The sequence below is a fragment of the Falco naumanni genome, chromosome Z (genome assembly GCF_017639655.2).
Source record: "Falco naumanni isolate bFalNau1 chromosome Z, bFalNau1.pat, whole genome shotgun sequence".
In the NCBI taxonomy this organism is placed as follows: domain Eukaryota; kingdom Metazoa; phylum Chordata; class Aves; order Falconiformes; family Falconidae; genus Falco; species Falco naumanni.
Genome location: NC_054080.1, coordinates 8221507 through 8249502, shown reverse-complemented (window position 1 = coordinate 8249502; position 27996 = coordinate 8221507). Strand labels below are relative to the sequence as shown.

Below are 27996 nucleotides of genomic sequence, written 5' to 3'. Positions count from 1 at the left end.
TGTCGTCGTTTTGACGTGTAAACACTCATTTCCATTTCGGCTCCAGAGGGTCTGGTCGCCTTGCAGCCCCGGGCAGCCGCGCCGGCAGCAGGCAGGGACCCGCGGCGCCACCGCCCGCTCCCCCGCGCTCGCCTAGCAACGCGGCGCCCCGCCGCCCGCCGCCCGCCGCCCGCCGCGGCCATGGACGGGAGCCGATGGCCCGGCCGGTGCGCAGCCCTAGCGCTGCTGGCCGCCTGCTGCCTGGCCCGCGGCGGCGGCGCCGAGCGGCAGTTCCTCAACGAGTGGGCGGCGGAGATCCCGGCGGGCCCCGACGCCGCCAGAGCCATAGCGGAGGAGCTGGACTACGACCTCGTGGGACAGGTATAGCCGGGCGGGGGGGGCGGCCGCGCAGCCCCGAGGGAGCTGCCCCGCGTCGGCCTGCCCGAAACTTGTGGCCCGGCTGCCGCTCGCCGGGCGCCGGGAGTTTGAAGCCCCCCCGGCCCGGGTCCGCATCTGGCGGGCAGCCCCGCGACCGGCCGCGCACGGCGCTTCCCGGGGAACCGTGCGGGGCTGGGCATGGCGCTTGGCGCTCCCTGAGGGGAACAGGCAGGGTGCCCGCCGTTCGCTGAGGAGGAGACCGGGCAGGGATCAGGCAGGGCGCTCCCGCTGCTCCTGAGGGGACCGGGCAGGGATCAGGCAGGGCGCTCCCGCTGCTCCTGAGGGGACCGGGCAGGGATCAGGCAGGGCGCTCCCGCTGCTCCTGAGGGGACCGGGCAGGGATCAGGCGGGGCGACTCTGCTCTCCAGAGGAGACCGGGCAGGGATCAGGCGGGGCGCCCGCGCTGCGCCTCAGGGGACCGCGCAGGCACAGCCACTGCCCCTGAGGGGACCGGGCACTGTCGGGCAGGGCACCGCGGTCTCCCTGAGGGGACCGGGCACTGTCGGGCAGGGCACCGCGGTCTCCCCGAGGGAGCCGGGCGCGGCGGCCCTCCCGCAGGAGCCCGGGCCGGAGGGAGGCGCGGGCAGCCCTGGCTCCGGCTCCGCGCCGCCCCCGCGCTGCCCCCCCGCCCCGAAGGCCCTTCGCCATCGCGGGGCTCCTCTCCCGCAGGCCCTCCTGCCGCTTTTTTGGGATGCCGTGACGTCAGCGTTGTTAGGGATGAGTAACCGCCTTTAGGTAACAGCCTCGTCCCACCTCCAGACGGGGGTCCTGCGCCAGGCGGCGCGTCTGGCAGCGCTGGGCATCCCGCGCCGCCCCTGCAGAGCTGCCTCCCTCCCGCACCGCGGCCCGCGGCCCCCGCCGGGTGGAGGTCACGGCCCTGCGGCGGGGCCCGGTGCTGCGGCCAGCCCCTTCCCGGCCTCCTGCCCGGGCGGGCGGGCGGTACGGTCGGCCCCACAGCCCTGGCACCATGTTCTTCAGGCTGTCAAACGTAGGTGTGATCCCACCGCCTCTGTGGCTTTCTTTCTGCCTCTGGAGTCAGTGGATTCGCCCTCACTGACTTCACACAGCCCCTCCTTAGGGAAGAGGGATGTTTAAAGCCAGGAAGGTACACCCAGCGTTCTGGGTGACCAGTGACTGCGCAAGTGAAAATGCCAGTTCAGTAGGTGCCTGTACAAACAAACCCTGCAGTGAAGTTTCTGAAGTGACATGAAGCTTTTTACACCTGTTCAGCTGGAACCCAGGAAAAGCAGATAAAACTGGAGTGTGACCATACATAAAACCTGTCCTCCGAAACATGGTCATGTCGAGGTATGTCCATGAGTATACCAGTCACTACTACAAGTGCCACGTTACTGAGTACTGCAGTAGTAACAGCTGCTACTTCACTAGCTTAAATGAAATTATTCCTCCAATTTCTTCTAGCAGCGCAGAGACTGTGATAAGCACTTGCTACTTGAGGAGTGCTGTTTAGTTCAGACTGAAATATCTAAAGGCTAGTTTCTTGCTCTTTTGTCTTTTAAGCACAATGAATTCAGTCGAGTTGCATTTGTTGGTATTTGTTTGCAGTGGGGAGATAATCATCTCTCAGTAGTTAAAGTATGGCTGTGTCTTACAGATTGGATCACTCAAAAATCACTACCTATTCAGACATAAAAGCCATCCAAGACGGTCTCGAAGAAGTGCCATTCATATCACTAAAAGACTTTCTGACGATGAGCGGGTGAGTGTTATATTTATTCTTTTTTATGCACTCTGTTTATTCTGTCTCCTTATTGCTAGCTTTGTAATGAGGTCACAGGCAGGCTTTCCTCATTTTGCAATTCTAATATATTCAGCCATCCATACTCATGCTGAATAATACTTTATTATTCTGTCATTAACAGGCAGATTCTGACCCTCCCTTACCATACTTTTTGCAAGTGCTTTCCAAATGAAGATTTAAGATATGCAGCATTGCAGAGGCTTGGAATTTTAGATGTCGGTCTGTCACTGATGAAAATACGAATGAGGAACCACAGGGCTTGATTCAAAGTAAAAATTTATAGATGCAGTAAGCTTAATCAGGCCACGTCTGTGCAATTACCATGGGAATTAGGTTTGGTTTAAAGCAACTGAATAATTACCATGGGAATTAGGTTTGGTTTAAAGCAACTGAATATTCAAAAAAAAAAAGGAGATGGGGGTTAAGGGCTGAGGTTTTGCTGGATTCACTTCTATGACAAGCTAAAACCCCTTCTCAAAGGATCCATCACATGTTCTAGGCTTGCAGTCTTTTGATACACTGGGATCACACAGCAATTGGGGAGCCCGCACACTGGAGAGCTGGGGAGCTAAGGTACAATCCACTGGTGAAACAGACTCCCCCTTTATTTGACTTTATTTAACAGAGAAGCATGTCTGTTTGTAAATATATTGAAAAAAATGGGGTGGGTGGCAAATTGAAGAAGCAGACCAGAATGCTGTTAACCCCTCTTTAAAAGCAATTTCTGGCAAATTTCAAAACAATGGAATTTGAATTTCAAATCAGCTTTATTGCAACAAGCATTGTAAAAACATGAGCAGTCCAAAACATGAGCTAAACTAGTTGTGAAAACCAGAAATATATCATATGAGGAGGACAAAATCACTTGAGAATGAGCAATTGGTTATCAGGAGGTTTTAGGTGCAAGTGTCTTCTAGGAGGAAATACTCTATACGTAGCTACAAGAGTTAAAGGAGGAGGTGAGACAGGGTATTTTTTTGCCTGTTCTGTTTCAAAACTGTACCCTCCCGTCTATCTCCTTGCAATCATTTGTTTAACAGTTAAAGGCTTCTAGGTGAAATCATTCTGAACTGGGGATGTTCAACACAGCTTTAGTGTAAATCAGTGTTTTAAGTTATACCCATACCTATGATCAGGTGCTCAATGGCATCAGATAGTACAGTGTTCACGAGCAGAGCTTTGGTTGCAGTTCCTCCCTTTTTTGGACGTATTACATTGAATACATCTCTCATACAGGCAAGAATGACCATGTTTAATATGCTAAATTCTAATGTCATAAGTAGAATGGAAGCAACTGTGTTAGACACGACTGCCAAACATTATTGCAGACTTGCATACTTGGATCCAAAACCAGAGCTTTAAAGTGCTGCAGGTGATTTCCTAATTTGAGTCTAATTTCCCTGTTATTTACCATCTAGTATGCAAATTAACTGTGTGAATGAATTGGATGTAATTATGTCAATATAAGTATATAAACACAAAGCAATCATGTAATGCTGTGTAGTTGGTTATACATGGACCTTTGCTCCAAAGAGCTACTCTAGTTCAACAACAGCCTATTTTAAGAGACTTAAATTCAATCTTTAAAAAGGGAGAGAGAAGGGAATCCTGCCTTTGTTTGTATAATGCTTTCATGAGTTTTACGGTATGTTGTGTGAAAGCTGGGCTAAAACTTGGCTGTGATCTGAATATTTATCTGCTTCCTGTGGATGTCCCAGTGTTCATTTTAAAACAGGTAATAGCTGTGAATATATTGAAGAGATATAGTTATCTGGTTCCCTGACTTCTTCCAGTATTTGCACTATTCTTGAAAGAGACCTGAATCAAGTTTATCTTCATTGCTTTGTATCAGAGACTGGAGGTTTGGCACAGGGCCTTTGGTTTTTGCTGTAGGTGGATGGTTGGAACTTCACCCAGCAGCTAAGTGACAAACATTTGGCTTGTTTGTCTGATACATGTGCTTGGTAGTTTCAGCTCATTTCCCTCAGTGCAGTTGTCCACATAAAAAAAAAAAACAACCAAACAAGCATGTAAGTTGTCAATTGTTAATTACTGCTGGGCGATGAGGAGGCCAAGCTTTGCTGTGGGTAGGAAAGAGAGATAAAGGTAATTGCTATAACCTGTGCCCAAGTGTGTATGGCCCTGGATATCAATAGAGCGCTTTAAAATACTGATACTTGTATGCGTGTATTCATCTTCTGTGAGTGACTTTGGCTTGTAGGGGTTTTAACACTAAATATATAGCAAAGGGAATAGCATTAGAGAGCTTTCAGTAAACATGCCTGGCATAGCTACTGTTTTAAAGGGTATGTTCTGATACTGAATTTTCACTAGGCTCTCACTAGGAAATCGTATTTTAATCAAATCGAAGTACTCTTATTTATCATTCTAATTTCTCAGTCACTCTTATTGTTCCATATGTGGTGATAGGTGTAAGGACCATAAAGCCATTCTGTGACAGTAGAGAAAAATAATGAAATCTATTCAGACATTCAAAGCAGAAGGTTAGATCCAAGGCATCCTGTTCACTTGAGGCTTGCAGCAGGGTGCTGGCAGTCTAACAAACCTGAGTTTGCTTTGCTCATTTGGAAACTGAGATAAAAACCACCAGCTTGATCTGTGTCAGAGTGATGGTCCAGGTACTAGCAATGAATAACATTTTATTCCCATTTCCAAAAGGAGCACACAGCCCAGAGTGAGGTGTCAGAATTAGGGTTTGATTTGAACGGGGTTTAGTAACGTAATCAAGGGAACTAAGTGGGATACACTTCTAAAATGCAACCTAGGGACTTAGGGATTGCTGTGTCCATGCACAAACACTGTGCAACTCCTTGTATCAATGCTTTAGCAAAACACCCTGAAGCATTTTGGCTTTCAGTTGCCTTAAATGGAATTATGCCCGTGATAAAGTTAGTCCAATATTCATAGCTTACTAATTGATCACACTTCAAAACACCAGTGGGAAGGAGACGTGAAGGTCCAGCTGGGCGATGAGTAGCAGCATCATTATGATTGCTAGACCAAAGCCAGAGATAATCTTTCTCCTTTCCTTTAAACTCCCAATAGAAATAGATAGGGATTAAAATGTAGGTTGGAGAAAGAAGCAGGCTGTGGTTTTTCTTGTTTTGGTAACAACCACTCTTTAGATAACCTTCTAATCATACTGCACATTTGGTATGAAAGCCTGCATTGTGTGGCGTTCACAGGAGATCTACTGGTAGCTTGTACTTCATGATTTTCTAGGAATTGATTCTGTAGTAGTGTGATTTCACCAGGTCCTCCTCCCCGAAGTATATTGTACTACAGTATAAATAATCCTCCTCCCTGTATCAAACATTGCTCATTTTGCTTTAGGCATCAAAGTTTTGCTGTGTGAGGAATCCACTTATCTTTAAGGCTGAGAAAGTCCTCACCTGTGGAGGCTTACTTGTCATATTTATACAAATAATTGTAGGTATCGTGGGCAGAGCAGCAGTATGAAAAAAAGCGAACTAAGCGTGCCACCATGAGAGACTCAGCAGAAAACCTTTTCAATGATCCTATGTGGAATCAGCAGTGGTATCTGGTAAGATTTTGTTTCATTGTGGAACTGGGGATGGTGAATTTCAGTTGTGTTATCAGTTGCAGTATTGTACTAGTATCGGAATGATTGCACTGAAGACAGTAAATGGAAGGCTCCCTCCCATTAGCATAGGCTATAAAAATGGGAGATCTCCTTGCATAATATTTCCAGGCAACCTTGTATTTTCTTCAAAGTGTCATTTGTACAAAGATTCTAAAAGGCATTTCAGGCTGCTGCTTAGGATGGGTGTTGATATTAGAAAGTGCAACAGTTAAAAGCTACATTTATGCTAATCTAAAAGTATTTATTTGCTCTTGGCATATAAGAAGTCCCTTACATGTCTGAAGCTGGCCCTGTATTTCTTTATTAAAATCAGCAGTGCAGAGTGCATGCTCCAGACGAAAACAAAAGCAGATGCATGTATGTGACAAGCACCTTCAGACTCTTGGATTGAAATAGAAGAGGGTCTCTACAGCTCACATGTTCAGAACCTCAAAGGAAAGAAATTTCCTGAGGTCTGTAGTTTCTGTCTGCATGTGGTAACTCAGAAATACAGTTGGTTATTGGTGTTTCATATGGCTTCTCTCGAGAGTCTGTATTTCCACTACACACCTAGCTGTACCTTCAGCCTAGGCTTCATTGCTTTCACTCAGAATAGGGATGGGACTAAAGGTGGGTATAACAACTCAAAGAGAATGGTCAAGCACAAACGTGGCCCAAGTAGCAGGAAATACCTTTCTTGCTCTTCATTTCAGCTTAGAGAAAGCAGACCAAATGCTAGGCTGTTTGTCTAGTGTTTTACCCTCTCTTTCCTGTGTTTGAGCTAAGAAAACCAGATTACAAACCACATAGCATAAAATATTTCTGTGAAGAGGCCTGCAGACTTCAACATAAAAAATGGTTTATCTTTAAGAATCTAACTTTTCATTGAAGCTGATTTTCTGTTTGCTTCTTTGCCTGTATTCATTAGGAAGCAGGAAATTTCCAAGGTGTGTTGGACAAACACACAAACACACACAGAATTCAAAAGAGCTGTTTTGTGAAAAAAGCAATGTCCTGCATTCCAGGAGACATAGTTCCTTTTTCAGCCTTTCTGTGGTTTTCATTCTTTTCCCTTTAGTTTTCACACAAGAAGCAGAAACATGTTTACCCTTGTTTGCAGTACCTGTTGAGTTTTTTTTCTGATTAAATGCATGAATGTGTTAAATATTTTCTTCCAAAATATGTTCCTTTCGTTGGAGTAAATAGCTTATTATTGCCTTATTATTAAGCTTTGATGGCAATTGTTTCTATCTTTGTTCAGTGTACCTTCACACATCACCAGAAAAAATGATTATTTGATGGATTCTAGAGAACAAAACTTGAAGCCTCTAATAATTCCCTGAGTGGCAGCAGTCAGAAAATAAAGCATAAAATGAAGGAAGGGTAATACCCGTAACAAATTTCTTTTTCTGAATCTCATATTTTATGCAATGTTCCTGCAGATACAAAGAAACCTGTGGTCAACTAATGCAGTTTTGCACAGAGAAACAGAAAGAAAATGCTTTTGTTTACATCCGTGTTTTTATGGGGGTTGTAAGCAAGTTTGCTAGATTAGATGTATGTACTGCATATTTAACATTAAAGAAGAAAAAAAAAAATCTATTTAGGAGCTACTCTTCAAAGCGCTTGCTGTGGAAGAGAAGGCTGTAGGATGATTCATGCTTCCAGTTGATTTACCACAGGAACATTAATGAGGGTAGTAAACAGAAAGTTGTGATTCAGCACAGTTGTTCCTAACCAAACGACTACCTTAATTGTTTTATCCATTAATTATTTTGCTCTGGCTAACTTGAATGTCAAAGGAGAAAACACATTTGGAGAAAATGCAGCTCACTGTACTGTGGGGCACTGTCTTGGCTTCTCATCAAGTGAAAAGAACAAACATAGCAGGTCTGATTATTAACTCAACGTTCCAAGGTTCATGGATGCATCCCTATCATTCCCATGTTTCTGCTGCCTGCCTCCAATAAATTCCAGATGCTCTTTGTTTAGAGGTGGTCTTCAGAGTTCTTCAAGTAATGGGGTAAATCTTTCAGTGCTACAAGTATTTGAAGAAACTGATTTTTGTTTTATCTTTGCAAAATTTGAGCAAAATGTGCAGGTTCAGGCTGGGATGGTTTAGAGCATCTTTAGAATATGAGTTTGAACCTGTGTGGTGTAAATGGATCAAAATGTTGACATATTTTAATCCTTTCTGTCCCCTAGCAAGATACAAGAATAACTCCATCCCTGCCCAAACTGGATCTCCATGTTATGCCTGTATGGCAGAAGGGGATTACAGGCAAAGGTGTTGTCATCACAGTACTAGACGATGGCTTGGAGTGGAATCACACTGACATCTACACTAACTATGTATGTTTGGGTGTTAGAATGCTATGGAATAAATTAATCAATTGTAAATTTGATTGACACTCTTCTGAAGATTGCTTTCTGTTCTGTAAGTTGGCTCTGACAGCACAGAGGCTGAAATATTTGTCTTAGGCATGACTCGGAACCTGGTTTGTGTCACAGGAAGCTGAATGTTACTTCGCAATGATAGCAGGGTGGGGTTTTTTGTCTTGTTTTTCCCCCAGTGGATTTAGTTCCCAGGCATGTTTGTGTACAGTGGTTTAATGCTGAATTACTAAAGCCATGTGAAAAATGTATGGAATTGTTAATGCCCGTCAAATTCTACCAGCTTGATTGCTGTCAACATAAGGCATACCAAACAAATAAATATGGACTCTAGAGCCCATTTTGTTACATGTTTTAAAATGCAATTTCTAGTTGTCTGAATTAATTTTGGTTTTGTTTTTTTTTTTTTAAATGTAGGATCCAAAGGCAAGTTACGATTTCAATGACAACGATCATGATCCCTTTCCTAGATATGACCCAACAAATGAAAACAAGTGAGTAGCCTCCCAGTTGTGTGAAGAGAACAAAACAGTACATTATTAATTTGTACTAAAGCAGGGAGATGTAGAGACAGTTTCCCAGGACCACACCCAGACAGCTTTCGAATATTTCCAAGAAGCGAGACTCTACAAGCTCCCTGGGCAACCTGTGCCAGTGCTGGTCACCCTCACAGTGAAAAAGTGTTCGTTGATGTTCTGAAGGAACCTCTTGTGTTTCAGTTTGCACAAACATTTGCACATAACATTGGCACTAACACTGGAAACTAAGGAAATTAAATTCCCAGATGAAGAGCTTCATAATTGTCATCTGCCTATAATGTCCTGAATTTCTTAATATGTTTGTATATGTAAGGTTCTGATACATTTCTGTAAGATGAAGGGAACAATCTGTTCATTGTCACCGTGTGTGTTTCAAGAATGATACCTCCTAAGCAGATTTTGACTTCAGTTCTCTGCCTTGTTCTGCGAATTTTAAAAGAATATGTCTTTTATGAAGGCCTCTGGAAGAGACTGTGTCTTAGACGAAGCTACTAAGAAACCCCTCCCTTCGAATCAGCTTTTGTAGCTAAGGACACTACTTTCTGGTTCTGGCTCTACCTTTTGGACCAACAGAACATCTAGCCCAGTGCATGTAATGACAGGTGAAGTCAAGCTTCTGACCTCTCATGTGGGTGTGACACACGGTCAGACCTTGGAGGAGGTTACATGCAGTCCTGCGACAATATTTCTGTCTCTTCTGAGGCAAACAGAAGCTTCGTTTAGACCAGATTTGGCCTCCATGTCCTCAAGGTGATAACCTCGGAAGTTTTGAAAGGCTTGAATGCAAGACAACCAGGCAGTTCACATAGTGGGCTTGTGTGTCTTGGAAGGAGAGAGGAATTTTGTCTGATACCCTCTCTAGAGCTACTTCTTTGATACTCTGTAGAACATCTTGATGGATCTGTCACACATAGGTGTGTCCATGGTAGTTCAGGGAGGGGTTTTGTCCATCAGAAGGAGAAGCGCATGGACCTCTGTAAAAGCTGGTACACAGAAAAAAGTCAATTTCTTAAACCAGTTAGGGTGCTGCTACTCAATGAAGATACAGTAAGAAGCTGATGCACTGGTTCCCTGTTGTCTATCAGACTATACAGTAGCACCCACAACATAAATCAGTGCATGGGGAAAAAAACAACGAATACAAGGGTGAATATCCCATGAATAAGACATCTGAAAAATGACATTTCTACTTTGTTACAGCATTTTGTAAGAGCAAGAAGCCATTACCCTCTTGTTCTGGTGACATTGTCTCTTACATCTACCTGTATTACCTCTAATCTTTACTAATAAGTAAATGGAGTTCAGCCCAGAAACATTTAGACACTTCCTTGAGTAACAATCTGTAGCATTAAATAACACAACTCTTCTACAATCTGTTATGATTACACTTACATTAAGGTTTTCTGTGTTGTGGAATGAGAGTCAACTGTGGCAAAAAAGAATTGCATAGAAAATAATTGGTTACAAGAGGAATGCAACAATGGTAAGGATGCTTTAAAGGCTCACTTTCTGAAATCTTAAATAAATGCAGTCATTTAAAAAGAAGTATCTAAATGTGTGATGAAAAAAGACCTGTCTCATATTTCCTTCTGAAGTTTAGCAACTTTTTAGCCCCATATTTTTATGCTACTTTTGCACTCTACTGAAATACTGGTAGCTAATAGGTCTATGGACTTCAGTGTAAACTAGGTAAGATATTTATCATCTCTTCACAATGATTCTTTGATCATTCATTTAAAGGAAGACTTCTATCAAATCGAGAAGGTTAGCAATGAATCTTTGTGTACATTACACAAAGATGTTATAAGATGTTTATTCTTGCTGTATTTATTCAGGCATGGGACACGGTGTGCAGGAGAAATTGCTATGCAGGCCAACAACAGAAAATGTGGAGTTGGAGTAGCCTACAATTCAAAAGTTGGAGGTAAGAAAAGGAAAATAATTAGATGTCTAATATGTGTGGAACCAGACAGATCCTGTGAAATGCTGAGTGTTTTCAGCTACCATTAATCTGAAATACAAATGATCGGTCCTTCTCAGAAAACATCAATCTTGAAGTATTAGGCTAAAAAATCCTGTCTGGCCATAGTGCAGAGTGTTACTTCTATATGACAGCATTCCTTGAATGTCAGTGAACTTTCTGAAATTTGGTTATCAGTTGAATATAAGTAGAAACAACAGCAACAACATTGTAGGTGGTGATGGTGATGATAATAACACCAACAACAGTAGTAACTAGTAACAATAATAACAGCAGCTACAACCTGTATTGTAACCAGAGATTAGACTGTGTCTTTTAAGGAAGGATGAACCCACTTATTATAATTGGTTATCCTAGAAGGGAGTGGCATTGGGGAGGAGAGGGACTGAGTGGAGTAAAAATAAGAATATACAAATCTATAGCCAGCCTTTCTTGCAGCATATTGTTTCCATCTACACAATTACATTGGAAAGGTCATGTCAGTCAAGATACTCGGAAGTGCTGTGGTTTTTGTTTTCAGCAGCTTACTTCTCTACTATCATCATAAGTTAATTCTGAAAATAAGTAGTCTTGCTTGCTGTTCAATCAATGCTGCCTTTTTTTAAAGCGGTGACTAAAAGTTTAATCCATTAGAGGTTTATGAAATAGTCATGATCACAGTATCAGTTGCAAATGGTTATTTAGCTCAGAGGAAGATACTTGTACAGCCCTAGTTTTTCCATTGCTCCCTTTTTTCCTTTTAAACAAAGGGACGATGAGTGGCAATTGACACCCATAACTGCCTTTCCCACCATTTCAGTCTTATGTTTGTAGGTTCCCATTTACTCTACTGAGCTGTCATAGATGTCAGCCTTGCAGTCTGCCTTTGCCATAATACATTATTCTGTCATGCCCTGTTTAAATAAAATATCTCACTCATAAGATGAAGATGCCAAATTTTCAAAGCAGGGCAAAATGGATGAAGCTGCGAAGATGGCTGAACTCCCGCTGTGCCCATATTTTAAGGCACTTGCATCTACAGAGAAGATTCTTCCACAGTTATTTGCATATGCTTTGTGTTCATTTGCAAATGGAGACTACAGATCTGTACAGGAGTGATTTGTCTAAAAAACCGAAAATAACAGGAGAAAAAGCAGTCCAGCAATCCACATCACTCAGAAAATACCTGTGCAGGGGAGGAGAAAGATTGAAAAGTGGAAAGAAATTGTAAGCTGTTATATATGACCAGCCTGATTAAAGTAGGGACGTAACAAAAATACATTCAAAGAGCAATGGAAGGTGGGAGTAGTCTTCAAAAGATTCAGGTAAATCTGGAGTGGTAAACACTGGAAGGATTTTTTGATCTTCCAAGCTATATAGGATTCATTTTTTCGTGGGCTTTTTTTCTTCTGGGTTTTTTTTTTTTGTTTTGTTTTGTTTTGGTTTTTTTACATCCATGAAATGACACATTACACACTTCTATTTGACATTAGTTCAGGATGACTTCTCTAAGTGGCTGTTTGCTTGTAGCAATTGCCATATAGGACAAATCCAGTGGTCCACAACCAATGCCTTCTCTCTCCTAGTCAGCAGTAGCTGCTTTAGGGAGAGAAACCCTGATGTATGGAACACCTTGTTCTCTAACCTGCAGCATCAGAGGTTGTTTTAAGTTTGTCTTGATGGGTAAAACAAAACATTACACTCAAAATTTTTTGTTTTCTGTGAAAATACTGACTTTAATAATCCTGAGTGTTCTCGCTGGTCACATTGGTGCCTGGCTGTATTTGGAAACCTTGATTAGTCTCGGTACTTTGTGGCTGTGAATCCCATAGGCTTTTCTGTGCGCTGTGTGAAAAAAAATGAATGCCAGTTTTCAAAGTGACACCTTTCAATGTTCCTTAACGTTCACCTCTTGTTCTGTATAGAGCTAAGAAGTGTGTGTGTATTGATTGCCTCTGGAGTAAAGCAGGATGTGTATATTTTCACGCATACCTAACCATAGCACTGTGCTATGATATTTCTCTGGTGCTGCCATGGAAATCAAATGATTAAGAAGCTCCATTTTACAAAGGACTGGGCTGAGAGTTCCTGCACAGTAGTGTGTGGCTAAAAATAGCCTTCTGCCAGTCAGATACATGTATGTGTCTGAAATTACCTTGGGCTTTGCCCGCTTTTGATTTTGTGGGACTGATGATGGGAGCAAGCATGTGCAAGAATAGGAAAGAGTTTATGCAAGAGGACGTAAATGGAGTGCTTAAAGAAATACCACTGCAGTCATCAAATCCCCGAGTTTTAACAAGCAGGATTTTTGGTGATCACAAAGACAAGACAGCATTTTTTTCTTGAACTGTTTTCATCAGTGTATTGTCAGTGTGCTTTTTTTCTTCCTTATTACATTATTTATCAGCAGAGCTGGCTTTGTCTTCTTCTGTGGGAAGTATCTGTACACTACTGTCTGCATTCCCAGTATCTCGTTATGTGTTGCAAGCTCACACCCGGAGCTTGCAGTTATTTCCACACAGGCAGATCTTTGCTCACAGCGCACTGGTATGAGATACTCACAATTCTGAGCCAACTGAAAAATGACTACTCAAAATTTTATGAGTGTAAGCCTGTCTAGAGTAAGTGGTGGGTTTGCCACCTGAGGCACAGGATATACCCTTGATTCTTTTATTCTTTTCCCAGCTTTGTAGGTGATAGTGGAGTAGCAGTGGTTGAGGAGATAACTCCTTTGTCTGTTTTTGCCACTAATTAATATGAAATAATAAAGCCCAGCTTTATCTCAGAGTTATTACGAGTCTTAGAAGCCAGTCATTTGGGAAAAGAATTATGCTTATAGTTTTGTGGGTTTTTTTCCCTGCCTGATAGTATAAAAAAACCAAGACACTGGGCTGCGAGGGCGAAGGGATTTTTTTTATTATTTATTATTATTATTATTGTTTTAATAGAATCGCCACATTTTGCCTGCCGTGCTTTGGAAAAATCCTCATTTTGTGGAAAATACTAGAAAATGAGTACTCATAATTCACCAACTGCTGATAATGGTGCAGCTGCTGTAGTACTAACTTGCCAAGTTCAAGAGAACCCAGACATTTTTATTACTTGAAAAAACAGGCTGAATCCTGACTGCTGTGGCTCTTATATTGCTGCTGTTGCTGGGAGAGCCATGCCATAGTGCGCATTTTGACAGACTTCCTCTGTTTCTATCCTTCTGCAGCACTGGAAGCTAAGGATTTGCAGAGCAAGAGATCCAGTGCAGGTGAACTGCTGTCTGCCGCTGAATTTCAAGTACCACTGAGATCAGGCTTGCTCTAAAGAAGATTAGATCATGCAGTTTCTAATAAAATGTTAATGGCTAGATATCTCTACCGTCTCTGGATTGCTCACAGTAGAAAAAATGCGGCAGTAAAACAAGAGTGAGAATTTTTTGTGGTGCAGATTGAAGAGCTAGTGTAACAGCAGCATCACAAAGACAGCAAATCTTTGATGACTGTGAGGACAAAGTGTTTTAGTCAGAATATTCAGAGCGACACCTTTGAACTAAACTCTTAAACATAAAAGTAATGTTGACTAAACCTGTTTAATTTTAGTGACATTTTGGCAGTTTGAGAAGCCTTTATTACAGATTTCACAGAGAGGAAGAAAGAGTCAAGGAAATGCTCAATGCAATAAGAAAAAGCAGGGACAGTAAGCAAAACATCATCATCTTGGGTTTCTGTAGAGAGAGAAAGAAGTAAATAAGGGGCAGCCAATATTTTAAGAGGGTTTTTGGGTTTTTTTAATGTTTGTAGGAGCACTGAGCTCTGCAAAGGAAGCGTAAGTGCACTGTTTCACACTGACATGAACTGTCCTCAGTATTACATGAACAGCAGTAGGCTGTGTCTGCAGTAGTTATGATTTAATTTTGCTGGCAACTTTACCAACAGTTAACAAAGACAAAGAGGAGGGAACAGAAAGTAAATCCAGTCTTCTGCTTTTTTTCTGTTAAGGTATACGAATGCTGGATGGAATAGTCACTGATGCTATTGAAGCCAGCTCCATCGGTTTCAATCCAGAACATGTGGATATTTACAGCGCAAGCTGGGGCCCTAATGACGATGGCAAAACTGTAGAGGGACCTGGAAGGCTGGCACAGAAGGCTTTTGAGTATGGGATTAAACAGGTATGATGCTTAAGAGAAAGATACAATGAAACGTGGCAGAGAACAGAATTTTAAAATGGTTGATACCCTTATGCTTTCTTCACTCAAACATATTTGAAAAGAAGGAGATAGATTTTAATGGTACAAGTCAGAGAAATTACCAGCCAGAACAGGACTTTTAAAAAAGCACTTGCTAGAGCTTTCTAAGCTGGTTTTAAGCTGCTATTTGCCACAGATAAGCTTTCTTTTTCCATCCTTACTTTTGCTGCCTTTGTCTTGCCCTACCCCCATCCTTCTCTGCTGCTTGTTTTGCACTGAACAGTAATTGGATTTCTGCACTGAAAGCCCATAAAATATAATACAAAATTTCTGCTTTGTGAATATTTTGCTGGGTGAAATAGTGATGCATTTTAGCACCCTGTGGATGGGCTTGTATTGTGCTAATTGCATTAGTTTATAAATTGGTGTGTATCATGATCCAATTAAAACGAAGACAGTAAAAATTCATGATGAAGAGTGGTGGAAACAATGTTTTTACAGTTCTTTTTTATATTATTCTCTTTAGATCTGGTTGGATGATAAGCAGGGTGCAAACTGAGAGCTACCAGGGATGTATTAATAAACTACTCTTCTTGGCAGTGAGGTGAAAAGATACCTAAAAATGGACAGGTACTAACAGAGAAAGGAAGACTGAATCAGAGATGGGAGAGGCGGGAAACTGAGGAAAGTTTGAAAGACAGAAGCAAAGAAAAAAGATTTTGGGAATAGGGCAGTTAACATTAGCAGACAGGAGAGAAAAAGAAAAAACAGTCTGACAGCTGACAAACATACTTTGAGGGAAGAATGGAGACCAAGAGGAGTGGGCTGGTGATGAACAGAGTTCTAAATCCATAGGTAGACAGCCAGAGAAGAGAGATTTAAAGGCAATAATTAGGGTACCAGTGTTCAGCTGTCTTACTCTGAAAAAGCAGGTTCTTTGGTGAAGAATGTGTCGTGTTTTACAACTTGTTTTATTAGTCAAAGGGAGCAAATTTACCCATTCAGTCATCAGGTTGCCAGGTTGCCTTTTGCAAGGATCTAGATGATCTCCTTTCTGCTTAAAGTCAGCCAGAGCTGGGGCTGCCAATGACTTTCATCCCTGTCACCTTACTGCTGGCCTGGTAAAGCACTGAAGCTTAATCTTAGCCTTAAGCATCTAAGAGGTGTCAGTAGCATTCTTAAGTGAAATCAAAGCAGGTGTTGTACATATACCAGTGCTTTTCTGGACTGCAGCCTTTATTCTCAGAGAAAGATACTATCTCATTTTCTGTAATTGACATGGCTTGTCCTTCCCAATACTTTTCTTCAATGTTTTTTAAATGTTTTTAACGTTTCTTTTAGTATTTTAACTGCTGCAGTGCTTTAGCACTTGCATGAATAACTTCAAATTGCATCTGTGTGGGATGATAAAAATCTGTATTTCAACTGCAGTTTCCAGTGAATGTACATACACATTAATATTGAACAACACAGGAACTTCTGCTTTTCATGTGGAACATGCTTTTTTCCACCTGAAGGACTAGCATAGCTTAAGACCAGGTAGGGTGATACGTGTTTCCCCTATGACAGCTGTGCTGGTTTACGTGCTGTCAGCTGCTGGCATCGGTTGTTAGCTTACTGCTCCTGCATTACACACTGGAGACCAGAGCAGGGAATGAATGTGGTTATGTCTGGAGACTGTAAGACCCTTCTGTAAGAGAAGGGAGGGTTTCCAGTCAGATGCACTTGCTGGTTCAGTGTGTTTCAGCAAAAGAATGACAACTGTGAAAGGCTTCTTTACAAAAAATAAGTTGGTGGAAAAGTCATATCACTCACGTCATTCATACTGCTTACCCATAGCTCTGTGATTACAGGAAAGACAACTGAAATAACCTCTTGCCATTTCTTAAAAATAATGGGCATTTTTCCTAGAAATGGTTGGGAACAAAACATCAGCTTGTGGGAAAAATTACCTGTTGAACACAGACTGTGGTTTTAACTTAAAAGCCTATTCTGAGGAAAGTTGCTGTACCTGGAACACTAAAGCTAGACCAGTCAGATAGAGATATACTGTAGGATGTGAGGTAGGATAGCTGGTTTCTTCTCTCCCTGTCTTCTGTAGTGCTTATGGAAAATCATCCTTTTCTACCTGAAAATTATTAGGCTTAGGGGAGGGCGGGGGTGGGGAGGAGGGGTGGGGGGAGGGGTGGCAACACCACTTGGTAAGAATACGTTACAGGGACTGATGTATCTTTTGATAACTACTCATTTCCATTTTCTCTAGGGCCGAAATGGGAAAGGCTCCATCTTTGTATGGGCTTCTGGAAATGGAGGCCGTCAGGGTGACAACTGTGACTGTGATGGTTACACTGATAGTATCTACACTATCTCCATTAGCAGTGCTTCTCAGCAAGGCCTTTCTCCTTGGTATGCAGAGAAGTGCTCTTCAACTCTGGCCACAGCATACAGCAGTGGGGATTATACTGACCAAAGAATTGTAGGTTGTTTTTACCAGATTCAGAACAAATATAGAGATGTATTGTATGTGTAAATAACAAGTGAGAGCTCTTAAATGCTTGGTTTCAAGCGCCTGCTTTATGTTATGTTTCATATGCTTAGTGCTTTTGCCTTGAAACATTGAGGCATTTGTAATACAAAAAGTGATTGTATTCCTGGAACATCTTCTACTGTGAAGCAATGGCTAAACAAAATCATTGTGTCAATGCAGTTAAATCGGCATGCTGAACTTGTCTGCTGTTTGTGTATGACAGAGCTCTCTGCATGGTTTCATACGGTCCTTTTCTTCAGAAAGGGCAAATGAAGAGAGACAGAGAGTAAAAGGTAAAAGAAGTTAGTGTACTGCATGAGTCAGTACCTATGGTGTACATTGCTTTTGTAAGATTGCAGCAGCCAACAATAGTGCTTCCAGATCTGTGAAAGGTACGCAGCAAGCAGGCGTATCAGTCTGTGTACCTTCATTAACTGTGCAAGAAAGAACTTGTACTGAAGAAAATTGCTGTGATAAAATAATGTTGAAGTACCTATAATTTTTGTTCAGCCCTGGTGGGTGATAATTTTACATTAAACTGCACTGATGGGGATTAAAATGATGTCATTCCAAGTTAGCCAGGAGATCAGTCCTTCCTAAGTGCATACTTTTCATACCCGAGATGTAGATATATGTGCAGATGAGTTTGGTGTTTAATTTCCAAATAAAGCATATGTTTCATTGCAAATTATAGTTCTGCTGAAGAGGGAGCAGAACACCAGTACTAATCCTATGAGTAATTTTCTAGCAAGCAGTAATTTTAAATGTTCTAGGCCCAACACAATGATCTGTTTTTATGATTCACCAGTAAGCCTGAAACACTTGATTGTGAAACCTTAGAATAAAATAAGATATTCAGTGTGGGAGTATTTTGTTCCAACACAAAGCATTTTGATACAAAAATTATAGTTGAAGTAAAAGAGTGGATTGAAATATGAACAGATTTAAACATCCATCACTTCTTCTGCTGGTGAGGAATGTATTAATATGCGCCAAGTAAAGGATAAGTGATTATTTTGTGAGTGTGGATATGACTGTATTTACAACTGCTTATTCATGCAGTCTGGGTTTTTTTGTTTTTTCTGTCAGACAAGTGCTGATCTTCACAATGAATGTACGGAGACTCACACCGGGACCTCTGCATCTGCACCACTGGCAGCAGGAATTTTTGCTCTAGCATTGGAAGCAAAGTAAGATGTCATACAATTACCTTTGGAACTCATCTCTCTCAGCCATACCACCATCTTCCCCAAAATGCTGTCTGTTTGAAGACGCACCATCTCATCCTGCAGCTCCACTTGTCGGTCAGACTTGCTCAGCCTGATGAGAAAAATAAGCAGCTACTTGCCTCAACACTTTCCTAGCAAAGCAGAACCAATATAGGTAAAAAGTGATGACTGAGGAATTTTAGTCTATTTTGTGCATTGGCAACAATTGTTTACCGAGTTCTGGTCAATTGCACTTTAAAGTGGTGAGGCTGCACATGTATCAGGAGAACGTAATTTGAAGACAATAGGTTGAAGGAGTTTAAGTCTCTAGTCAATTTACAGAACCTTTTCTGCTCGTAAAGAGACCTAAAATGGAAGGTACCCAAGCCTGACTGTCAGAGCAGGCAGGGAGCAGGCAGGTTCAGATCCTGTAGGGCTGGTAGCCAGAACGTACGACTTAGGGTGAAAAAGGACAGGACAGGACAGGACAATGGCTTTTTCACAGAAGACACTTCAAGTATTAAAGACTAGGCTTAGTACTTAATGGTGTAGGTTCAGCTCCATTTTCTATTGCATACTCCTTTGATGACGTACGCTGATATACTTAGGGCCATATTTTAAAAGGTAGAGTTAATCACAGAGAGAATCAAATACCCTGTGAATTTTCAAAGTCCAGTTCCCATAAAGACTGGTGAGAAATACTAGTTTTGCTAGTTAACTTTAAATGCCTGAATAATTTTGAAGAATCTGACCCTAATCTTGCTAGATACTCATTCTTCATTTACATGGAAATCTTGTCTACCTGGAGCAGTATTGTGAGGATAAGCATTGTGATACGATGTGTATTTTAAAATAATGGGACGCCACATACATTTAAAGCATGTTTGGCTGCAGTCTAATAATTGAGAGAAAAATGATAGGTAGCCCTGAAACAATTAACCAGGTACATTTTCTCAACAGCCCAAATCTAACATGGAGGGATATGCAGCACTTGGTAGTGTGGACCTCAGAATACGATCCACTGGCTGGAAATCCAGGATGGAAAAAGAATGGAGCGGGACTGATGGTCAACAGCCGCTTTGGGTTTGGACTACTCAATGCCAATGCATTGGTAGATTTAGCTGATCCCAAAAGATGGAAAGGTGTACCAGAAAAGAGAGAGTGTATTGTCAAAGACAAAAGCTTTGAACCAAGGTAAGAATTTGCATTAACTAAGCTTATATGTATCTTATTGGAGCCTGAGGGTTAATATTCTGCTCAGCTTGCTCTGAACCAGACTAAGAGATTTCTTGCAATTCATTTGGTTTTGCCTTGCTGTACTCCTCAGGGATAGGCAAAGAAAATTTGTTTGCTTGCTTTTTTTAGTGTAAAACTGATGGAAATTACTAGCATGAAGCCTTAACAAAGAATAAGATTATTACGTCTGCTTGTGCAGCCAACATATAGGTGGATGATACTGAGACTGAACCTGATCAGATAAGATATGAATACTTAGACCTCTATCAGCAGATGGATAAAAAGATAACAGGTTTCCCAGTGCCTTTTTTGAAAAGAAACATCTGTAGTTGCTCTTAGCAATTCTCCTGTAACAGGCATAATATATGTTGAAATCAAGGTCATATACTGAGCTTTAGTCACCTCCCTAACACATTTTTTATGAAACACAAGTGTCTCAAAGGCTCACTGAAACGACTTACCAGCCACATTCACAAGTGCTTCCAGCATAGTGAGCCTAAACTGAGCTCAACATACAGGTAAGTTGTAATTAGGCACTAAGCTGGTTAATTAATAAGGGTATCTAGATTGGTTTTGCCTCCACTTGTTCACTTACTGATTTATTGTCTAGAAAATACATAGCGGTTTCAAAGATTGAAATAAGTGCACCAAAAATCTCTCTGTAGAAACATATTACAGTGTTTTGGAGTGTCACTGCTTGGTAACCTTTTTATTTATGCTGGTTTACTATCAATTTTCTTTTATGAGCTCTTTCCTTTTTACAGAGTGTTGATCTGGTACTGATGGGTGTTGTACTTTATGTTTTTTTTATTGCAGTCCTCTATGCTACATTATAAAAAAAAGATCCCATGACTATGAATTTAGAATTATTTATGTGGTAATTTAGATACCCCATTTTCATTAGAAGTAATGGAAATTGTGCAGAGAAAGCTATGCAGTGCATCTTTCTGAACAGAGAATGGTGCAGAAGTTGGCTTTTTTTTCTTGAGATGGCATTGACTCCAAAGGGTTAAATCAGCCGTGCCTGCTGCAGTATTTTAACTGAATGATAAGAGCCCTTCTGGAGATTTGAATATAAGTGATACAGTTGTGTGATGTAGCTGCCTGCAAAGACTGTTTTTTTGTAGTCTCTGCTGGACAGCAAAGCGTTGACGGAAACCCTTGATGATCAAACTTGCTTGCTTCCTTCCAAGGTGTGTTGTACAAGTCTGTCTTATGCAGTGCCTATCACTTTTTCCACTTCAATATTATCTGTGCTTCCAGAACTTCCTATGTTTTCGACTGCAGCATTCAAAACTATAATGAGTGTGGAATTTGTCTTTACTTCTTCCTCTCTCATCCTTCTCAAATGGGTGTTAAATGTGTCATTTACACTTCAGATAATGATCCAGAATCAAAAGTTTCTGTGAGTAATAAAAGAACTCCTGTAATTTTGCCAGATTATTAAGAGCAAATGAGGAAGTCATTATTGAAATACCCACAAAAGCCTGTGAGGGTCAAGAAAACTCCATTGCATCTCTGGAGCACGTGCAGCTTGAAGCAACGATTGAGTATTCCCGTAGAGGTGATCTTCATGTCACTCTGGTATCTCCATCAGGTACAGGAGGCAAAGGCATGCCTTGCTTGTGTTGCTGTAATGTGTAACGTTTATTTAATGAAAAAAAACACCTCTGTGTTCTTCAGTGTTTTTTAAAAAAGAGTTAAATATATCCTTAGGCAAATCTAGTGACCTCCAACAGGAGCTGTGAGGACAAAGCATCCTGGGAACTAGAGAACTGGTTCTCTGAAACCCCTTTATGAGCCTTCATGTGTTCTGGGCTATTTTTGTGAGAAGAGGTTTGAAAATCATACTTCAGGAAATGAAGGCACTGTTTTTCATATGTTTTCATTCTGGCAACAGGACCTGGCAGTTCATGGCAGACAACAAATTATAGTTCAATAGTGCTTATCAGCCTTACTGTGATTTAACAAACTAATGGAAAACTGAGGAAATCTGACTCCCTAGATTTCATATATCTGTGTCTCCCCATCGGTGTATTTAAAAACATAGTGTCTCTGTTAGGCATCTTAGTACATCTATACTAAATGTGATTGAATATGGCAAATTATCTTGGCAATGCCCTGAAATAACACCATAAGGAGAAAAAAGAAAACCAAACCAGGAGAATGAGTATAAACGACTTTGTCGAGAGTAACATCTCTTAGATCAACTAGTATTATTGGGGAAAAAAGACAAGCTTTCAGGTGTGAATTTAAACATTAAGCTGATCTAATTTACCAATATTAAAGGCTAGTCTAGTAACTCACAGATAATAAATCACTCAGCCTTGGTCACATCATTATGGCAGGACCTGACTAGAGAGCAGGCTTAAGATACTGTATATGCAGTATATGTCCAAACCCTGCTTTGTCTGGGATTCCGTTTAAGACTAATCTTAATTCTCCCTTTTCTGAGTTTACTTTTTGTCCTATGGGAGCAATATTGCTATGAGGTGTTTTATCTTTGACTCTTGGTGATATTTTCAAATTTAATTCCATCTTAGATAAGTTTTAGTTTGGGAGTGAATATATGGACTGTCTCTAGGTACATCATAGAGGTGACAGCAAAGGTAGCTGTCATTCTACCTTTTGTAGAGGTATTTCCCTCCCAGCACACTGTTCTCTTGCTCATATGTAGGAAGCATGGTTTCTTCTTAGAGAAACACACCTTTTTGAAAGACTAACTACAGTAATATGTTCTTCATCTTTGTATTTCTGTGGGTTTAGCTGAGGCAGCAATAGTCAAGTGCCACTGCCTCTGCTAAAGTATCATGTTGCCGTCATCGTTAAACTGTTTATCCCTTGGTTCTTGCTTTTTTCCACTTTTCTGCAAAACAGTGCTACCGAATGTATGTCATTCCTTTTCTATATTTATGGTGTTACCTGTAAATGTATTTATAGCTTGTGATCAGGCTCCCTAGGGCTTCATTGCTCCTTATTATGTAAATACAGTTCCCTTGCTCTCTCCTTTTAGGCAAACAAGCACAACATATTTCCTGCTGTGCAGTAGAATCTCTTCTGCTGCAGAAATACTTTGTGTACCGCAGCAGTTTTGTAATAATAATAACAGTACAAATGCTTTTCACCCTGTTGGAAATCCAGGCTGTAACAGCTTCCATCCACTCACCAAAACAAAAAAAAAAACCAAAACCAAAACAGTGATGAATTCAGGGTAAATCTTTGGTTTCACACCACTGCATGAGCTGGTTTGCCTTCAAAACTTCCATCTCAGAAATTTCCTTAACTGTTCTTCAGTGGAAAATGCTGGTTGTTTCTTACGTTACTTTATGTGCATGCACTACTTTTTTCTGTTAGAGAATGAACACTGAGCAAGATGTACCTTTTTAGCATGACCTAATGTGATAGTTTTTATGCTTTTAAAACTGCTGTGAAAATAGCTAAAGGAACCACTAGCTCAGAAATAGCATGTGTCCCATTCCACAAGCCACTGTTAAATAGTGTATTTTCCAGGTTACCTATTCACTAGTGTGCAAGCTGAGCAATGGAAAAAGTCAAAGCCAGCATGTAAGAAGAGTCACTACTGTTGATCTTGCACTTACACAGGGACCAGCACTGTCTTACTGGCTGAGAGAGAGAGAGATAAATCTCCCAATGGCTTTAAGAACTGGGACTTCATGTCTGTTCATACATGGGGAGAGAATCCAACAGGCACCTGGGTTTTAAGAATTACTGATGTGGTAAGTAAGTATGTATGTTAACTAGCTATGTTTGGAAGCTAACACAGATAAATTATCACTAACCACTACCAAACATGTTGAATACCGAGTCTTCTCATTAAACAAGCTACAGCAAGAGTGTATTTAAAGTAAATATCTACCTGGTTTAAAAATCAAAGGAAAAAGTAGGGTCAGATATTCTTGTTCTTTACATAAGTGCAAAGCACCATCCTCACTTCACTGACATGTACCTGTCAAAAAAAAATTTGTGCTTTTGTTTTCCACACATTATATGTCACTGAAAGAAATCACTTAATATAATTTTCTGTGATTCATGGAGTGAAATATGTAATCAGATTAACCTATGATTAACTGCAAATTAGGTTTCTCTGCAGAAAAGAACACAGGATAGATCTAGTCTTCTTTTGGTGCATGTGTATAATTTTCATTAACTCAAAACCTTTTGAATTAATGAATTTCTGGTGACCTCAGAGAGCTGTTCTGATGTATACCTTTCCCTAACTCCTTTCTTAATTACTGCCAAACAATGTTTAAGGATTAAAGCCAAGAAATCTACACATATGACAGAAATAAGTTTACTAAAATCACCTGGGAATACAGATTACAACAGTGAGACACCAGAATAAAGCTGCTTGATAGGCAACTGAAAAATCATTCCCTTTAAAGAGAGGGTGATGAAATGCACTCGTCTGCGGAGAATTTCATTAAAGTTGTCTGCTAATAACCCCTAATGTCATTAGGGGTCAGATCGTGCCAGAAACTGAATGCTTCCTATCAGACACTGAGCCTCCAACCCCTGTTGACCTCAAATTGTAAACAGGAGGATAATGCCAAGTACTCAGCAGATGGACAAGGCAGTAGAAGTAAATATTATTATCAACCATATAGTGTTAATACTGCAGGCTTATAGATAACCCCATGGTTACAGATATCCTGTTCTTTGTATTTAATGTAATGCATTTTTTTGGAACAAAGTTAAGCTGAGCATTTTGCTTGTAATTATCTCTCGTTTTCCATTTTCAACTGAAAAGTTCCTGAAACTTAAAATAAACCAAGCTTTTTGTCCTCAAGCTTTCCTCAGCTTATAGGGTTTTGCGGTTCCTGAAATACGTTTTCATATTAATGACCCTAGTTGAAATCACAGATTCCTGGGCAGAGTTACTCATAATTTAGTTGTCATGTAAGTTGCGTATGTAAACTTTGGTGTAGACTTCTATTAGACAAGAAGAGCTTCAGCAGCTATCTTCAGTCACTAAACGACTGAGCAAAAATTCTGAAAGAAGCTTTGGTAAAATAACATTTTAATGTTCTCTATACTTGTCTCCCACTTTCTACTATTTAAATACTGCTACCAAAAATAATGGACAAAGCATGTATTGCTCACTTCCACATGCTGTGTTTCAGATTGCTGTGGTACACCACTACAGAGTATTATTCCAAATTGCTATTCCGATGTTAACTTTTGTGAGGAAATTGCCAAGGCAAGGAATGGCTTATTGAACAAGTCCTATTAACACAGAATACTACTTCAGTAATTTTTAGCATTCTGTGTTGTGACAAAATTCTGTTCATGCTTAAATGATTAATTAATAATTATATTGCATCAAAATGTGTATTTTTTGAGTAAAGCCAGTGTATTAAATCCCACTTTCTGATATGTCCTGTCTTCAATATACCAGTCTTTTGTGCTTACAAATCATTGTCTGAATTTAGATAGTAAAAACCTTACAATTTATTTTAGTTACTTCCATCTACTTTATGATCAAGTGTCCTGTCTCCTCTTCTTACGTCCTGAGAACTTACGCTAATGCCACACTTGTCTTTTAGTCCAGAAGAATACAAAATGAAGGAAGGTTTGTAAATTGGAAATTAATTTTGCATGGCACTGCTACCCACCCTGAACATATGAGGCAGCCACGTGTATACACATCCTACAATGCTGTGCAAAATGACAGAAGAGGAGTGGAGAAGATGACAGACCTTGTAGAGGTAGTATTAAAGCAGGTTTTTTCCTTACCTATTTTTTGATTTATAAGAAAACGATACATTTTCCTAGTAATAATACACATATTCTGTATTCATTCCATCTAACCCCTGACCACTTTTGAATTGTGTATTGTAATTTTATCCACATTAAGAACTGATAGTTTTATTAATCTCTGTTTTCATTTGCCAACATCTAAGGGTTTTAGGGTGGTGGGAGGATATTGCTACTGAAGCAGTGAACTCAGTAGCTAATGTAGTTGAGTGGTACAAGGAGGGAGGAACACATCTCTGACAGACACTCTATATTTGTGTAATTCTAGTGAGAAAAAGTGTCACATCTGAAAGGAGCTTTGCCTGCTGGAGTGCTTCCAGGGAGCTTGGAAGGAAGGTAGTAAGAAAAAGACATGACAAAAGTCAGGGACTCACTGATTCAGAAGGTGTGGTTAGGTGAATCTGTTGCTTCTAGCTCCATTGTCATCCCTTCTTTACCTTTCAGGCGGAGTGCTCTAAACATACTACAGGCTTCTGACAGTGACAGTGGATGCACAGGCTGGTAGCATTGTACATTCTCACAAAGCTTGATTATGTCAACATCTTTGGAATACTTTATTCATCACATTACATCAGTTTGTCTCCCTATTAAGTAATTAGGCCATCCATAATGTACAGAGAGGTTAACCTTCCTCAGCCAGGTTATGAAGAAGATTGAAGGGGACATGATTATGGTCTTCAAATACATTAGATAAGTGTCCACCCATGTGGCAGCCATGTGCAAAAAAATAAATTGGAAGAAAGTAAAAGTGGATTCAGGAGGTACTGTAGGAGAAGATTGGTGAACATAAATAAGAACCAGATGAACATAAAACGGATGTTTAGTCAGGAAGACAATCCTAGTGTAAATGAGGAAGCTATGCAGCCACATACTGCTGTGTCAGTGTGGGAGGCATAATAAACACTGCTGAATCATGCCTCTCACCAACTGTACATCTGTATCTGGCATTAGTCTTTGAAGATCTGTGTCATGGCCCCTGATTAGCCATACTTGACTGTCCTTTCCCAGGTGAGATCACCTACAGAGAAGGTTTATATGGAAGCACTGGTTCAGCCCTTTTCACTAGGGTGTGTGGCACAGTCAGAGCTGCCATCTGCACTGCATATACTTCCTTCAGTTAGACTGCTGAGGAGCTGTCTCCCATAGTACAACGAGACATGTCTCTTAATACTGGGACAAATCCTGTTATAAAATGGCACGTTGTATTCTGCCAATGTGGAGTCTGAATTTATAACTTCCTACATTGTGGGGAGATTTGAGATTTTCTGCAATAATGTCCTTTTGGTAGTCCGTTTTGGTGTATGACGGTCTAGTTCTTTTCTAGCTGCTAAGTGGCTCTTGAATGAAAAAATAACATCTACCCACACATAGACGGAAATCACTAATCAGAGCAAATTTTAATCCAGTCAGTTTTTCCTTGACACCTAGCCTTTTTTATGCTAATCTGTATTCTAGGACCATACAACACAGGAGAACCTGAGTGAAAAAACAGAAGTCACAGAAGATACCAGCAGCAGCAGTGACAAAGCAGCAGATAAAATCCCATCAGAGGCAATGGTACGTTTGCTGCAGAGTGCTTTTAGCAGACAGATGGCTCAGAAGCGATTGCCAAAGAAGACTGCAAGTGAGAAGTCAAATATTCCATATGAACACTTCTATCGAGCCCTCGAAAAATTAAACAAGCCCTCCCAGTTGAGAGACTCAGAAGAAAGTCTATACAGTGACTACGTTGATCTTTTTTACAACGCCAAACCATACAAGCATAGAGATGACAGACTGCTGCAAGCGTTGGTTGATATTATAAATGAAGGAAACTAAACTACAGGGTATGGCACTGAGTTGGAAATATTCATTCTCCCCACCCTACACGTAGGGTTGTTTTTCTTTCCAAAGTCTGTTGTATGCTGTAGTTGTGTGATTGCTGCATTGATTGCTTCATATTTAATACAAATATCAAGGAAGGGAAATAACAGGTGTGGGAGAATAAGGCAGTAAACTGATGCTTTTTAGTAATAGCTTTTCAAAGCCTTTCTTCATTACCATCAGAGTAGATTTGCCCCCTCAGGAATGTAATGCAATAGTATTCCCCTGAAAACCAGTACAATTTTCACCTTACTTATTCTTCCGGATGGAAGAATCCTATTCACTTAGCATGCAGTAGGATTCAGAACCTGAATTACCAAGCAGTGTTGAACCAAACTGCTCAGGCTATGGGGTGATACTCTTATCCCTGGATTTTTTATTGTAGTCTTTCTTATATTTGGCATTTATTCCAGATTTAACACTTGCAGCCAGTACTGCTTTCATCATAGGTTTTTTGTTCCTTCTCCACACAGCAATGCTCCCTTACCCTTCTGTTCTTCTGTAAAGGAACAGCTGGGGGGGCAGTTGTAC

At 40.8% G+C, this 27996-nt stretch overlaps 1 protein-coding gene across 1 annotated transcript; it reads left to right on the top strand.

Annotated features, from left to right (window-relative positions):
* The first annotated feature begins 23 nt into the window (after positions 1-23).
* Positions 24-27508, top strand: PCSK1 (proprotein convertase subtilisin/kexin type 1). Its single transcript, XM_040580888.1, has 14 exons — positions 24-360; positions 2033-2137; positions 5634-5744; positions 7989-8135; positions 8595-8671; positions 10552-10640; positions 14666-14838; positions 17120-17332; positions 18473-18573; positions 19552-19785; positions 21267-21424; positions 23431-23564; positions 25392-25553; positions 27058-27508. The coding sequence occupies exons 1-14, from the start codon at positions 181-183 to the stop codon at positions 27418-27420; spliced, it is 2247 nt and encodes a 748-aa protein (XP_040436822.1). The 5' UTR covers positions 24-180; the 3' UTR covers positions 27421-27508.
* The last annotated feature ends 488 nt before the right edge of the window (positions 27509-27996 follow it).

Coding starts and splice junctions, on each gene's coding strand:
- PCSK1 (XM_040580888.1), top strand. CDS start 181: ATGGACGGGAGCCGATGGCCCGGCCGGTGCGCAGCCCTAGCGCTGCTG. Junction 19,786..21,266: donor GACAAAAGCTTTGAACCAAG/GTAAGAATTTGC, acceptor TAATTTTGCCAG/ATTATTAAGAGCAAATGAGG. Junction 25,554..27,057: donor AGATGACAGACCTTGTAGAG/GTAGTATTAAAG, acceptor TCTGTATTCTAG/GACCATACAACACAGGAGAA.